At 42.1% G+C, this 14780-nt stretch overlaps 1 protein-coding gene across 6 annotated transcripts in view; it reads left to right on the top strand.

The window, feature by feature from the left end:
• VPS35L (VPS35 endosomal protein sorting factor like) overlaps positions 1-14780 on the top strand; it is a 115707-nt gene that overhangs the window by 50491 nt on the left and 50436 nt on the right. For all 6 annotated transcript variants that reach the window (XM_077906790.1, XM_077906791.1, XM_077906792.1 and 3 more), the window contains 5 exons: positions 6334-6380; positions 7526-7637; positions 8135-8251; positions 10633-10686; positions 13463-13543. In XM_077906790.1, the coding sequence (XP_077762916.1) occupies positions 6334-6380; positions 7526-7637; positions 8135-8251; positions 10633-10686; positions 13463-13543 (411 nt within the window). The remainder of the gene's footprint in view (positions 1-6333; positions 6381-7525; positions 7638-8134; positions 8252-10632; positions 10687-13462; positions 13544-14780) is intronic.

Here is a 14780-nt window from a genome sequence, read left to right on the forward strand (position 1 = left end):
TGGAAAAAAAGGAGACAAAGGATAGGATGGAGCTTCCTAATCAGAAAACATCTGTTAATAAAAATATGTATTCTTTGGAAAAAAAAATTTGGAGAAGATAGAAAAGCGAAAAGGAGAAAAACAGCCACCTAAAATCCTGCCTGGTTAACGTTTTGGTACATTTCTGTATTAATATTTCTCTGTCCACTCTGGCTTGTGCTCTTTACTTTTGTCCCGTAGATGAGGATTTTTTGTATGTGTTACTTTTATGGTGCTTTTCCCTCAATTAATGTTATAACGAGTCCCTTTTTTTGTTTGTTTGTTTCTTTTAAAGATTTTATTTATTTATTCATGAGAGACACAGAGAGAGAGAGAGGCAGAGACACAGGCAGAGGGAGAAGCAGGCTCCATGCAGGGAGCCCGATATGGGACTCCAGGATCACACCCTGGCCTGAAGGCGGCGCTAAACCGCTGAGCCACCTGGGCTGCCCACGAGTCCCTTTTGTTACGAAAGTTCTCTGACCCTCAGTCCGGCCAGGAAGGAAGTGTTCAGTGTTAGGTTTGCTGGATGTGAGGACTAGAGGCGGGAGGTGAGTCAGGGACACTGAGCCCTTAATGAGATCGCCCGTTTCTGAGACTCCCTGGGTGCCAAGCCCTGTGTGAGTTCCTTCACTTGGGCCGCCTTACTTCATCTCAGCTTCCCTAGTCTAGGTATGTTACTATCCCCATTTTACAGATGAGGCACCCGAGGCTCACAACTTTCTAAAGGTCACACAAATAGAAAGAACTGTAAGAAAGCCTTGTAGCCATGTTGCTGGTAACAGTGAACTCAGCAGATCTGTTTTCTCAGCTCCTAAACTCTTCCTTTCTCAATAACTCCTGTTAACAGCTACACTTCAGGAGGGACTTAAAAGTCCTAACGAATGGACTCATGGGACTGTTTCTAATGGGCATACAATAAGTTGCACTTTAAATATTCTAAAATGTGATGAGGCTGGTCATGCCAATCTAAGACTAGCCTTGGCCGTTGCCAGATCCCTCTGAAGCGTATCATTTTTGTTCTTTAGAATTAGGAAAAAAGTTCCCAATGAAAGAGAAATAATATGAAAAGCTAAAAATTTTCTCCTTTAATGCCTGGGGTATAGGATTTTTTTTTATTCACATTGAAATATTTTCTTTGAGACTTGTACATATTCAAATCTGGACTGAGGAAAATGGCATAAGCTCAATTTATGATTTTGCTCACCCTTTGAGTTTGCTTCATTTAGAAAAATAAGAAGGAAACTATGATACACATATCATTTAATTCTCTCTCTCTCTCTCTCTCTTTTTTTTTTCCTGTGAAGCAGTACTTGTAAACACTGATTGGAAGATTATGTAGTAAAAGCAGGAATACAAATCTAGGCACATTCTGAGCTGCATGTGAGTCAATCTCAGTTTAGAAAGCAGAAGTGCGGTGTCAGCCGAGCTTCTTTTTCTTTTCCTATACTCTGGGAGTACGTAAATAACCCTCATCTGGACATAGCCTTAAAAATCCAGTAGTTAGGGCAGCCGGGGTGGCTCAGTGGTTTAGTGCTGCCTTCAGCCCAGGGCATGATCCTGGAGATCCAGGATCGAGTCCCACGTCAGGGTCCCTGCGTGGAGCCTGCTTCTCCCTCTGTCTGTGTCTCTGCCTCTCTGTCTCCCTCTGTCTCTCATGAATAAATAAATAAAATATTTTTTAAAAAAAATCCAGTAGTTAAATACGATGGTGGTTATACAAATCCATTTATATTAGTGAAATGTCACAAAGATGTACTCTTCCCCTGCAATAAGGTGTGAATGGAAAACCTGGTGAAATATTCTATAATTATACCAGTGTCACTTCCTGGCTTTGATAATGCACTGTAGTTAGATAAGATATCACCACTGGGGGGAGCTGGGTGATGAGTATCCAGGACCTCCTCTATTATTTTTACAGTTTTTTATGAGTCTGTAATTGGTTCAAAAAAAAAAAAAAAACTTAAAAATCTATCCATTAGGAGCAATCTGAACAGTAATGTTATGTCAAGGTAGGGATTCATCAGCCATTAAGAAGAAAGAGGCAGGGATGTGTGTGTGTGTGTGTGTGTGTGTGTGTGTGTGTGTACTAACATGGAAAGAAAGAGGCCCATGCTAGATTCTTGAGTGAAAAGGACAAATTGTGGCCCAATATGGATAAAACTGTCTTTTTGTAAGACAAAAACAAAAACAAAAAACAAAAAAAACCAAAACACCCAAACTGGACTTTTACAGTAAAAGATATATATTCACAAGTTATAAATAAAGGTCTAAAAGGATAAACACCAAAGTGTTGACAGTGGGGATCCCTATGGAAACGGGAGTTTGGAGGGAGGGCATTCATGTTTTACTCACCATATGGTAGTAGTGTTTGAACTTTTTTCCATAATAAGCATTTCTTATTTTTATAGTTTTTTTATTTTATTATTTTCTTGAAGGTTCATTTACTTGAGAGGGGAGTGAGCAGGGGAGGGAAGGGCAGATAGAGAATCTCAAGAAGACTGTGCTGAGTGTGGAGCCTGACATGGGGCTCCATCCCATGACCCTGTGATCACGACCTGAGCTGAACCAAGAGTTGAACTCTTAATTGAGCCACCAAGGTGCCCCTGTTTTTATAGTTTTCATAAAAAGCAGGTGTATGACTAAATGAAATGTGGGGGCCATCCGAATCTCCTGAACCTTCAAGTTCTGATGTGTAAGTACAAACTAATATGCTGAGCTGCACGTTTTCATAGTTCATGGCAGCCAACGGGCTTGTTCGATCTCAGTCTGGTTTGAGTTGTTCATCTTGTTCTTGCCAAAGATCATTGATCCTGTCACTTCTCAGAAAAAAAAAAATTTATAACTTCTAACAGACGTGCCTGGGATCCATATCATTTAGCTCCCTGGACACTTGTGGGTATGTCCTATATTCCTATATGATGATGGAGTTTTTTGTTTTTTTTTTTTAAGGTTACATGTTTAGGTACTTCTTTAATGCTTTCATCTCCTGTGAAAGAGAACTTTTTTTTTTTTAATTTTTATTTATTTATGATAGTCCCACAGAGAGAGAGAGAGAGAGAGAGAGAGAGGTAGAGACACAGGCAGAGGGAGAAGCAGGCTCCATGCACTGGGAGCCCGAAGTGGGATTCGATCTTGGGTCTCCAGGATCGCGCCCTGGGCCAAAGGCAGGCGCCAAACCGCTGCGCCACCCAGGGATCCCCGAAAGAGAACTTTTTAAGCATTTGTCTTGATGGCCAGAATGTTTTGTCCATAGGTTAGCATTTGCCCTAATTATCTTTTCAGAACTGGTAGGGCAAGAGCTTTCATTTATTTGTGTGTGTATGTAAAAGATAGAATGAGCCACATAAGGGCATGGTTTTCTGTTTGATTTTCTCACTGCCTTGTTCCCAGTGCCTAAGACAGCAGTTACTATCTGAAAGTTGCTCCAAAAGTAGGTATTAAATGAATGATTATTTGTGTGTGTTGGGCAGTGTCGGTGTGATAATCTTACAGGATACCTCTTTCTCAGTCTTTTCCAGAAACCACTTGGATATCGGTCTTCAGAATGACTTTTCAAATATAAATATCCCATGAGTGGTTTAGGGAAGCCATTTGTGGTGTTGGCCATTTTGTCAGCTGGGATACTTCTGACTACAAGGAACAAACACCTAACTGGCCCTACAAAAATTATTCAGTGTCTTTTCTCACAAAACACTCGTAGGCTATGAGCCAGGCAGGTTCTGTCCATGTCTCTTCTATCATCTCCAGGTAGCAAAGTGGCTGCAGCCATGCCAGGCATCACATCCAGACATGGCACCATCCGGAGGCAGAAAGACAAGGAATCTACAATTCCTTGAGTTCCTGTTTAAGAACAGGGGACCCTTTCCTCATAACTCCCATTCCAGCAGCTAGAAATGGCTCATGTGCCCATTGTCTAAATCCCCTGCTAGCAAAAGAAATGAGACCACTGCAATCGTTTGGAACTGTGTTAATTTGCTCAGGTTGGGTGTTGGTCCATTCTGGCTCTTATAACAAAATACTACAATTTGGGTGGCTTATCAATAACAAGTATTTATTTCCCGCAGTTTTGGAACTGAAGTGCAAGATCAAGATAATACCAGTTTTGGTGTCTGGTGAAGGCCTACTTCCCGTCCATAGATGGCTGTCTTTGCTATGTCTTCATGTGGCACAAGGGAGCTTTCTTGGGCTATTTTTTTTTTTTTTTTTTTGGAAAGATTTTGTTTATTTATTTGAGAGGGAGAGAGTGTGAGAGCCAGCACGAGCAGGAGGCAGAGGGAGAGGGAAAAGCAGAGCAGGGAGCCCGATCGATCCCAGGCCCCTGAGATCATGACCTGAGCCAAAGGCAGATGCTTAACTAACTGAGCTTTGCAGGCACCCCTGGGCCACTTTATTTTTATTTTTTTAAAGATTTTATTTATTTATTCATGAGAGACACACAGAGAGAGAGGCAGAGACACAGGCAGAGAGAGAGGGAGAAGCAGGCTTCACACAGGAAGCCCGACATGGGACTCCATCCTGGGTCTCCAGGATCACAACCTGGACTGAAGGTGGCACTAAACTGCTGAGCCACCCGGGCTGCCCCCTGGGCCACTTTAATAAGGATATTAATCCCTCTCATGAGAGCTCCACTCTCATGACCTAATCACCTCTTAAAATCATCCCCATTGGAGTGATGAGTTTGGGTGCAACAGCAGGTTGCCATAACAGACTAGATGACTTAACAATAAAATTGATTTTTCTCAGTTCTGGAGGCCAGAAGTCCAAGATCAGGGTGCTGACAGGGTTGGTTTCTGGGGAGACTTGCAGACCAATGTCTCCTCGCTGTGTCCTCACACAGTCTTCTCTCTGAGCATATGTGTTCCTGGTCTCTCTTGCTCTTATAAAGACCTCATTCCCATTGGATTAGGGCCCCACCACTTAGGACCTCATTTCTCATTAATTGCGTCTCTAACAACCCTATCTCCAAATGTGGTCACATTGGGCATTAGAGCTTGAACACATACATTTGGAGGGGACTTAGTTCAGTCCATCATAGGCCCAACCTGATGTTTGTGGGGCAGAGATAGAAATGCGAATGAAGTTGGGGTTCTGGGGTGCGCCAGTACCTCCACATCAGCTTTCACCTTAATTATTCAGGCAACACCTAGGACACAAAAGGACAGCTGGAAGGGGTATAGTTGCACCAAAGAAAAGGAGGGGGGGCAGACTCCTACAAATCCCATTTCCACTACTTACTAGGAAGTGGCTTAATGTATCTGAGCTTTGACTTTGTCTTCTGTGAAGTGGGGCTAACATAGGAGGGCCTCCAAAGGCTGCTCTGAAGAGCTAACAAGAAAAGGCAAGAATAGCGCTTTGCCCGGTGTCTGGCGAGCACTCCATGTCTAGGCTGCCATTACTAGCTCTTCAGTCCCAGGGTTGACCTTGTCTGTGCCATTCAAAACCTTCTGAAACCACTGACCTCAAGGATACCTCTTCCATTGATTTTTGTAAAAAACAGAACAAAACAAAACAAAAAAAAGCCCAGGAGCTCTTTTAGAAATACGTAATCGTCTTAAGATAGCTCTAAAGCCATTAATGGTATTCCAATGAGTAAAAATATTTACTTCCTTTCGGGGAAAACATATGCTTCAAAATTCATTGGGAGGAAATGTGATGAAGAGTGTAGCCTTTGATGCCAGATTGCCTGCGTCATGTCTGGCCTGTGGTGGCTTGCCGTGTCACCTTGGTCCAAGCACATCATTGCTCCGTGGCTCAGTTTCTCACCTGTGCAGTCGGAGAATAGAGACAGCCTGCCTCGTTGGGTGGCTGTGAGAGGTGAGATCACGAAGTGCATCTCACTGTGCCTGGTGGGCACTCGCAAATTCTCAGTGAAATGGGGAGAGATGTGAGGGTGTCGTGGGAGAGTTAAGGAGCAAAGTCACTTCCGTTCTCATTGGTGCCAAGAGCGCAGCAGGTACCTCACTGTCCTGTAGTAATAGTGCATGTGGGATGTACCACTTGCATCCTCTGCCGAAGGGTGAGGAAACCAGGAAGTCAGGTGACTGGCCAAAGGTCTCCTAGGTGGAGAGACTGAATTTGAACCCAGGTATGCCTGATGCCGGGCTTCGGCTCTTCTCTGTTATACTAAATACTGTAAAGGTGAATTCTGTCCCCTACACTTGCCCCTGACTCCCCATCTTCGCCAGACACTGAGAGTCATGGAAATGGGCACATAGCTCCATTTACTTTAGAGTATTACTTAGGAGATCTCTTTGTGAGAAATGTTTTAGATTCTCCAACCTGATGATTTTCATTGTAATTATTTTTAATTAGGCTCTGCTGACTGAGATGATGGAGAGATGCAAGAAACTAGGAAACAAGTAAGTATTTTATTTTTTTGACTTATTTTTATTTTTTATTTATTAAAACATTTTTTTTAATCAGGCACGGAGCTCAATGTGGCGCTTGAACTCACAACCCTAAGATCAGGTGCCCAGTATTTTAAAATTCATAAAGCCTGGGTTTGGAAGTGGAGCCAGTTGGGTTTTTGTTTGTTTGTTTTTGAACCTGGCATACTCACATGGGCAAGAAGACCCAGCAGAGCGACAGGATGGCACAGAGATCAGGAAACCAGAGTCCAATCTCCTGGCTTCAGATGCCTGGCTCCACTCTTTCTTAGCTTTGTGAATTGGGGTCACTTATTTGACCTCTCTGTGCCTCAGTCTTCTCTGTAAAGTGGGGTTTTTAAAATTAAAAAAAAATTTTTTTTCATAAAGTGGGTTTAATAACAGTTCTTTCCTCATGGGGCTGTAGTAAGTGTTAGGGTCAAAATAAACTCCATCTTCCTGTCTTCCAGGCACAGGAGGCTTCCCCTCCGCTCTCCCTTCTGTGGTAGGTGTTCCTAGGTCCTAGAACAGTGCTTTTTGTAAGAGATGGAGATATATATTTTATATATTTGCATCTTGGATCAATATTATTACTTAATGTTTAGTTTTATCAGCACACCAACCTATCAAAGGCTCAGTTTATGTCTGTTTAAATGAATTTGATTGCTTGCTGTCAGCAATCCAGCCAGCCATCTACCCATTCATGCAGTCAATTCAATGTTTATCAAGTTCCAAATATATATAAAACTTCATGTTGGTCTCTAGAGATTGCCTTTTCCCTCCAGCCTTTTATTTTATTTTAATTTTTTAGTTTATTTTTATTATTTTTTAAAAATATTTTATTTATTTATTCATGAGAGACAGAGAGAGAGAGAGGCAGAGACACAGGTAGAGGGAGAAGCAGGCTCCATGCAGGGAGCCCGATGTGGGACTCGATCCTGGGTCTCCAGGATCACTCCCTGGGCTGAAGGCGGTGCTAAACTGCTGAGCCACCTGGGCTGTCCCCCTCCAGCCTTTTAAAAAATTTTTTCCAGCCTTACCATTAAAGAGCTTTCATCCATCCTTCCCAGAAGCATACATACTTAAAGTGACTTTGTTAAGGGGAAGCTCTGCTTACGGGGAGCATGTGTGTCTTATAGTGCCTTGCTGTTGAATTCCGTGATGTCAGCTTTCCGGGCCGAGTTCATCGCCACGAGGTCCATGGATTTCATTGGCATGATTAAAGAGTGTGATGAGTCGGGTTTCCCCAAGGTAGGTTCTTGACCAAATGCTCAGTGGAAGAACAGATAGGTGCTGCTTACCTGATAGCTCTCAAGGGAGATAGTCCTTTGTTGGGGGGCAGCTCGGGCCAACAGGAAAAATAGGCTCTGTTTCTCAAGAGCATGATGGAAGATGAGTTTGTGATTGGGATTGTTAGACACGTGTCATTGCTGCCAGCAAGTCCTAAATCTGTCGAATTGGCTCATTGCAAAGCATTTAGGAAAGACTCCGTCTCCCATCTTTAAAAATATATCTTCACTTGTTATTTATGAAACTCTCTGCCCAGCAGAATGTTAGGGCCCATGAATCAGAGCAGAACTTTGTTATGAGCAGCTTGGTTTGACTTGCATGGAGGCCGGAGGTAGAACTTCAGAAAGGTCATTGGAAGATTAGCCCTGAGACAAGCTCAGTGTTAGTCTTTTCCTCTAAGCCTTGAGGTACTCTGATTTAAAATCCCCAGGATTGTAATGGTTCGCTCTTTCTCTTAGCATCTTCTTTTTCGCTCATTGGGGTTAAACTTAGCCTTGGCTGACCCTCCTGAGGGTGATCGACTCCAGATTCTCAATGAAGCTTGGAAAGTCATCACTAAATTGAAGAATCCACAGGTAGGTGACCAGTCAGACCTTAAGTCAATGGACTCCCTTTTGTCCAAGTATGCAGTATGTCCTTACCTTCAAAAAATTATTTTTTGACTAACCATACATCTGGGTTTCTTTTCTTTTCTTTTTCTTCTTCTTTTTTTTTTTTTTTTTTTTTAAGATTTTATTTATTTATTCATGTGAAACACACAGAGAGAGGCAGAGACAAAGGTAGACTGAGAAGCAGGCTCCTTGCAGGGAGCCTGATGTGGGACTCCATCCCGGGAGATTGGGATCATGCCCTAAGCTGAAGGCAGATGCTCAACCACTGAGCCACCCAGATAGCCTTTTTTCCTTTTTTAAAGAAATAATACTTTTTAAATTGTGTTTTGTTAACCTATAGTGGAGAACTGATAGCTCTAAAGATTTGTTTCTTTGGTTATTATATCCTAATTATGTCTAATTCTTGAGACCTCAGTGTGCACTAAAAGTGTAAAATGACAAATATTTGAAATTTCAAAAGACCTCTGATTTTGCAAACAGCATCCAAAGTGCAGCTGTCTATTGTATTTGGATTTGAAAATATCAACTTAGTAGGATATTCCTAAGTGGAAGATCAGCAATCAAGCCTGTAATTAGCTTTGTCGCTTGAACTGTTGTCCCCTGAACCAAGATATCTGGGGCCTCTTTCCTCTCCTCAGGTCAGGAAGTCTTAGAAAAATGGACCAACTGGTATTAGGTGCTGAATGCATGTAGTGATGGCCATAGTCTTGGAGGTTTGGGTTTCAGGTCTCACCATCCTTGTAGGCAACACACCAGCAAATTTTGTGGCTGCCACTTGGGTAAATGCCTGTCTTTGGCTGAAGGACCAGCTGGGCAGACTTCATCACACCTCACACTCTTCCTCTTTTGCTAGCAACATGTCTTAGTTCGGCTGCTATAACAGAACACTGTACACTAGGTGGCCTACAGACAGCAGAAATATATCTCTTGTAGTTAGTCTACAAGTCTGATCTCAGGGTGATAGCATGGTCAAATTGTGGTGAGGGCCCTCTTCTGGGTTGCAGAAGGCTGGCTTTTCTTCTTCCCTCGGCAGAGAGGGTGAGTGGGATCTCTGGGGTCCCTTTTATCAGGGCCTTTATCCCATTCATGAGGGCTCCACTCTCGTGACCCTATCACTTCCCAAAGGCTCACCTCCTAATGCCATCACACTGTGGGGCTAGGATTTTTAACATAGGGATTTTGGACACAAACATCTCGAAATTCAGCAAATAACGGAATATGGGTATGTAACGTTTGACACAATCATTTACCAAAGAACGAAATACTAGAGTGAGTTCAGTGATAAACCCCTTAGCTATCACCACATTTGCAATAGTATATTGAGAATATCTGGCCTGATGTAGAAAAATCAGAAACTCATTTAGCAAATCACATCCCTGAGTTAAGTTTAGCAAAACCCTCGCTAAACTTAAGCTGTTGAAATCCCGTTTAACCAAACTCTGACCGGCTAACTAAACAGCTTTTTGGGGATATGTAAATCCAAAGCCTTCTGGCCTGTGGTGCCTCTGTGTGCAACCTTCAAAGCCCTCAGAAGGGCCACATTAATTGTTTTCTTCAGTCTCTAACTTCACACAGCCTTCTCAGCATGCCAATCAGACCGTCACATGTTCCTGGCTTGTCTTGTGTGAATGAGATAACTATTTTCTTCCCTCCCCATTTCTTCTTTCTTTTCCTTAAAGTGTAGGAACAGGAGAGATGCACTGGCAGACTGTATTTTTCCTCTAGCACTTTTTACCCCCACCCAAGTGATTTCCAGGGTGGATGGCCATACTAGATGCTCCCTGCCATTTCCGTGACCACCTTATAGTCTCTCTTTGGGCCCTTCCCCAGCTACTTGAATCTAACACATAATTTCTTACCTAAGATCTTCAGTGCTTTCTTAACCTTTTTACAATGTATATGTCATCCCTCTATCAGAAAAAGGGTTTATTTTTTTAAAGTAGGAGGCCTGTTTTTTTTTTCCTCAGAAAATGCAAAAATCACATTGAATTCTGGTGTTCAGCTGGATCCACCCTCAGTTTCTCTACTGAGATGTGGCCCTGACTTGTGACTTTTATCTCTACTGCCTTTCGATTGTTCTCAGATTTCTATCTTGGCCCAAGTAGCAATTCTGAAATGAGAGTCTAATTGGTTTCAAGCAACTTCTGTATTTCCATAACTCGCTTCTGAGGGTAAAATATATCAGTGGGCTAGACTTTTCTGTGGAAGAACCAACCAGTCTTGAAATTCCTATCACTTACCTCTTTTAATTGTCAGACCCCTTGAAGGGATTTGTACCCGATGGGCTTTCACCATAAGGTCAACCGTGGTCTTATTGTAAAGACATTTTTGTTTTTTCTCTGTAGGACTACATTAACTGTGCCGAAGTGTGGGTGGAGTACACCTGCAAGCATTTCACGGTATGTGTGGCCTGCAGTATTGTTTTTGGAAGAGTTATGTTTTTACTCATGTTTATGATAATGTATAAGGCTGAGTGAGGCATTTAGCATTTTACAATGGTAATTGTCCTTAATTTATAAAAATCACAACTTTTTTTTTATTTTTAAAGACTGTGTTTATTTATTCATGAGAGACAGAGAGAGAGAGAGGCAGAGACACAGGCAGAGGGAGAAGCAGGCTCCCCAGAGGGAGCATGATGTGGGACTTGATCCCAGGACCCAGGGATCACACCCTGAGCCAAAGACAGATGCTCAACTGCTGAGCCACTCAGGCATCCCAGAATTACATATTTTATGTTATAGAGTAATGGAGTGTTAATAGGTACACTATAACAAAAGTATTCCACGCTTACATGTAAATTGGGGAAATGGTTCATTACACCAAGTGAAGTAGTTTTTTTTCACCATAGGATACCTTAGGTGCTCATATGCTAAAGCATGTTGTGACTCTCCCTGGGGGTCCAGTCAGTAGCACTTCCTACACATATTTGACTTGTGTATAATTTCTTTCTAAGCAAAGGTACTTCTTTTCCTGTGCCCAGAGTTTTAGAGTTTATTGTTCAATCATGATTAAAATAAAGTCTATACATTGCAGTAGACTTCTTAGAGTTCTTTTAAACTATGAATTCTCTCCCTCCACTCTCCATTTGTGATTTATTCGTTGAAGAAATTGGGTCATTTGTCCTGTAGAGTTTCCCAGTCTTGACTGGCTAGTTGCATCTGCTGATGGTGCTCTTCTGTTGTTAGTTCTGCCAATAGCAATTAGTTCTGGAGACTTAATCAGCTTCAGATTCAATTTCTTGGCACCGTGGGTGGTAGTTGAGCGCTTCTCCTGGAAAGATGATGGTATGTGGCTGTCTCTCTATAACATGGGCAGCCACCAAAGTTCATTGCATCTCACAGTTTCTTAGGGGCTGCAAAATGGCAATATTTGAAATTATAATCAACTCTTCTCTGTTCATTATCTAGGATACTTGTAGAAAGAGAAAATTTCATCTTGGCTGTTTGGTTACCCTGAAGGACAGTTTGCAAGGAAAAGGCAGGATTGCTGCTGGGTTTTTTTCTTTTCCTTTCCTAGTTTTAGAATAAGGATTGGATTCCTTAGCATCCCCAAAGGTGACCAGTGAGGAGCAGTTGTTGGTATCTTTAGGAACGCGTGGATTTAAATATACTTGAATTACATTATTCTTACTGATGCTCATTTGTCCCTTCTTTGCACAGTGGATGCCTTTTCAGGCTGGCTCCTGAGTCCTTCTGACATGTTCACCATACTGTTTGCCTTCCTTGCTTTCTGTTATAAGATGTTGCAGGCTCCCTGGCATATTTCTAATTCCAGATTCAGCCTCAGCTGTTTCTCCAAGGAGCTCTGGTTCCTCTCAGTGCCATTGTCAGATATTTTATTTTTTTAAGCTGCATGACCTTGGCTAAGTCACTTAACTTCTCTGAGCCTCCACATCCTCATCTGTAAAATGGGGATAAACATGTCCCTGCCAGGGAGTTTAATGAGCATCAAGCAAGAAAGTGAACATGATGGCAACTATTTAGGTAACACATATTTGTGATTCAAATACTTTGAATCACAAATACCAGGCACTTTACCTGTCGGCTATGCAACCTCATAGAGACCCTGCCAGGAGGCTTCACTATTCCTGTTATAAGGACTGAGGGTCAGCCTACCTTTTCTGTGGAGAGCCAATAGTAAATGTTTGATGCTTTGTGGACCACACGATCTCTGCCATAAGTATCCGACTCTGTCATTGTAGCATGAAAACAGCCACAGACAATATATAAGTGAGGACAGCTGTGTATTTTTTTTTATTTTTTTTTATTTATTCATGATAGGCACACAGTGAGAGAGAGAGAGGCAGAGACACAGGCAGAGGGAGAAGCAGGCTCCATGCACCGGGAGCCTGACGTGGGATTCGATCCCAGATCTCCAGGCACCAAACCGCTGCGCCACCCAGGGATCCCGACAGCTGTGTATTTGAATGAACTTGATGCACACTGAAATTTGCATCTCATATAATTTTTGTCATGAAATGTTACTATCCTTTTGGTTTGAACGTAGAAATTATTTTTAGCTCATGGGCTATGTAAAAACAGGCACAGGGCTAGATTTGGACTGTGGCTGGCTGACCTCCAATACAGACAACGACAGAAGCACAGGTGGACCTCAAAGGCACTCAGCTTGTAGGGGCCGAGTCTGTGCACTTCCCACAGTGCCTTGCCGCTCCTCCTGCCAGTGCTTGGGGAGCGGCCAGGGACAGGCAGGGAGAAAGTGGCATGGCTGATTTTACCAGCACTCAGAGAAGGCAGGGACAGCCCAGAACCTTTGAGAATAACATTTTTTTTTAAAGATTTATTTATTCATGAGAGACACACAGAGAGAGGCAGAGACATAGGCAGAGGGAGAAGCAGGCTCCCTGTAGGGAGCTTGATGCAGAACTTGAACCCAGGACCCTGGGATCATACCCTGAGCCAAAGGCAGGTGCTCAACCACTGAGCCACCCAGAGTCCCCGAGAACAACAGTTTAGTTCTGACCTGGTACAGAAGTAGTTACTTTTCAGGGCTGTGAAAGAGGTGGGATTTCTCCCTTTAAGTTATTTCCAGCAGATGATTTGAAACTATTTCCTGAAAGATATGTGATATATTCTGAAAATATTAGTCCTTTCCCCCAGAAAAGTAGTCAGTGACTGCCTTTCAGTGTCTTAATACAGATTTATTTTCCATATTTAGAAACGAGAGGTGAATACCGTTCTGGCTGATGTCATCAAGCACATGACTCCAGATCGTGCCTTTGAAGACTCCTACCCTCAGGTAACAGATTTGCTTTTCTCATTTCCACAGTTAGGAATTTGATTGTGTTGAATCACTAGGCATGTTGCATGAGTCAGGCTGCATGAGTAGGGTCAGATAATCCTGGGTTTAATCCTAGCTCTACCATATTGTTGCCATATGCCCTTTGCTCAGTTACTTAACCTTTTTATACGTCAGTTTTCTCACCTGTCAAATGTGGGTAGTAGCCCTATGCTCAGACTGGTTGTGAGGATTGCATGAGATGTGATATGGGATGCCCTGACAGAGTTGATTGGCACCAGTAAGTAAAGGGCATATGTTTTCCGGTTAAACTAACTTTTTATTTGAATAAAGACAAGCTTATTGGAAAATTGAAAGAATAGCTCAGAGAACTTCCATTATTTTTTACTCAGATTCCCCAACTGTGACCATGTTCCATGTTGGCTTTATCATTATCATGTGTACACACACACACATGCATACATGTGAGTGTCAAGTTGCATACGTCATGCTACTTTGCCTCTGATGAATTCAATGAGTATTTCCTAAGAATAAGGACATTCTCCATGTAACCACAGTTTGGTTATTGACTCCAGGGAATTTAACATTAACATTTTCTTATTGTGTACTCCACAGTCCGCATTGTAGTTTTGTCGGTGGATTCAGTTTTGTCGGTGGATTCAGTAGTTTTGTCGGTGGATTCATTGTAGTTTTGTCGGTGGCATTGTAGTTTTGTCGGTGGATTAATGTCCCTGATGGCAGATTTTTCCCTCGTCCAATACAGAATCCAGCGAAGGTTCATTTACTGTCAAGTAACCTCAACCTAATTAAGATTTTATTTTTATTTTTTATTTAATAATATGATATTCTGGCACTTACCTGTGATCAATTTCTAGCTTCACTTAGTATAAGAAAATTAATTACATGTTCTTGTAAGAAGGTTAGAATTCTAACATTTTGGTAAGAGTGTTTTCACCATTTGCTAATTAAAGTACTTCATCATCAGAATTTATTGAGTAGCCACTGACTACCTGACATTTTTCTAGGGGTGATGAAAACAACATATAGTCATGCACAGTAGCTCTCGGTAAGCATCACTGAGTGGATAAAGCGTGTAGAGGAGATGGGTCATCCTCTGTGGATCTGTAAGATTTTGGATGCAAATGAAGACTGAAAGGCATTAGAATTTTGGTTGAGGAACATTTAGTAAGACCTTGACTCCATTTAATTGAAGACTTTAAACATAATAATTCTAATG

Source organism: Canis aureus, chromosome 8 (genome assembly GCF_053574225.1).
Source record: "Canis aureus isolate CA01 chromosome 8, VMU_Caureus_v.1.0, whole genome shotgun sequence".
Classification (NCBI taxonomy): Eukaryota; Metazoa; Chordata; class Mammalia; order Carnivora; family Canidae; genus Canis; species Canis aureus.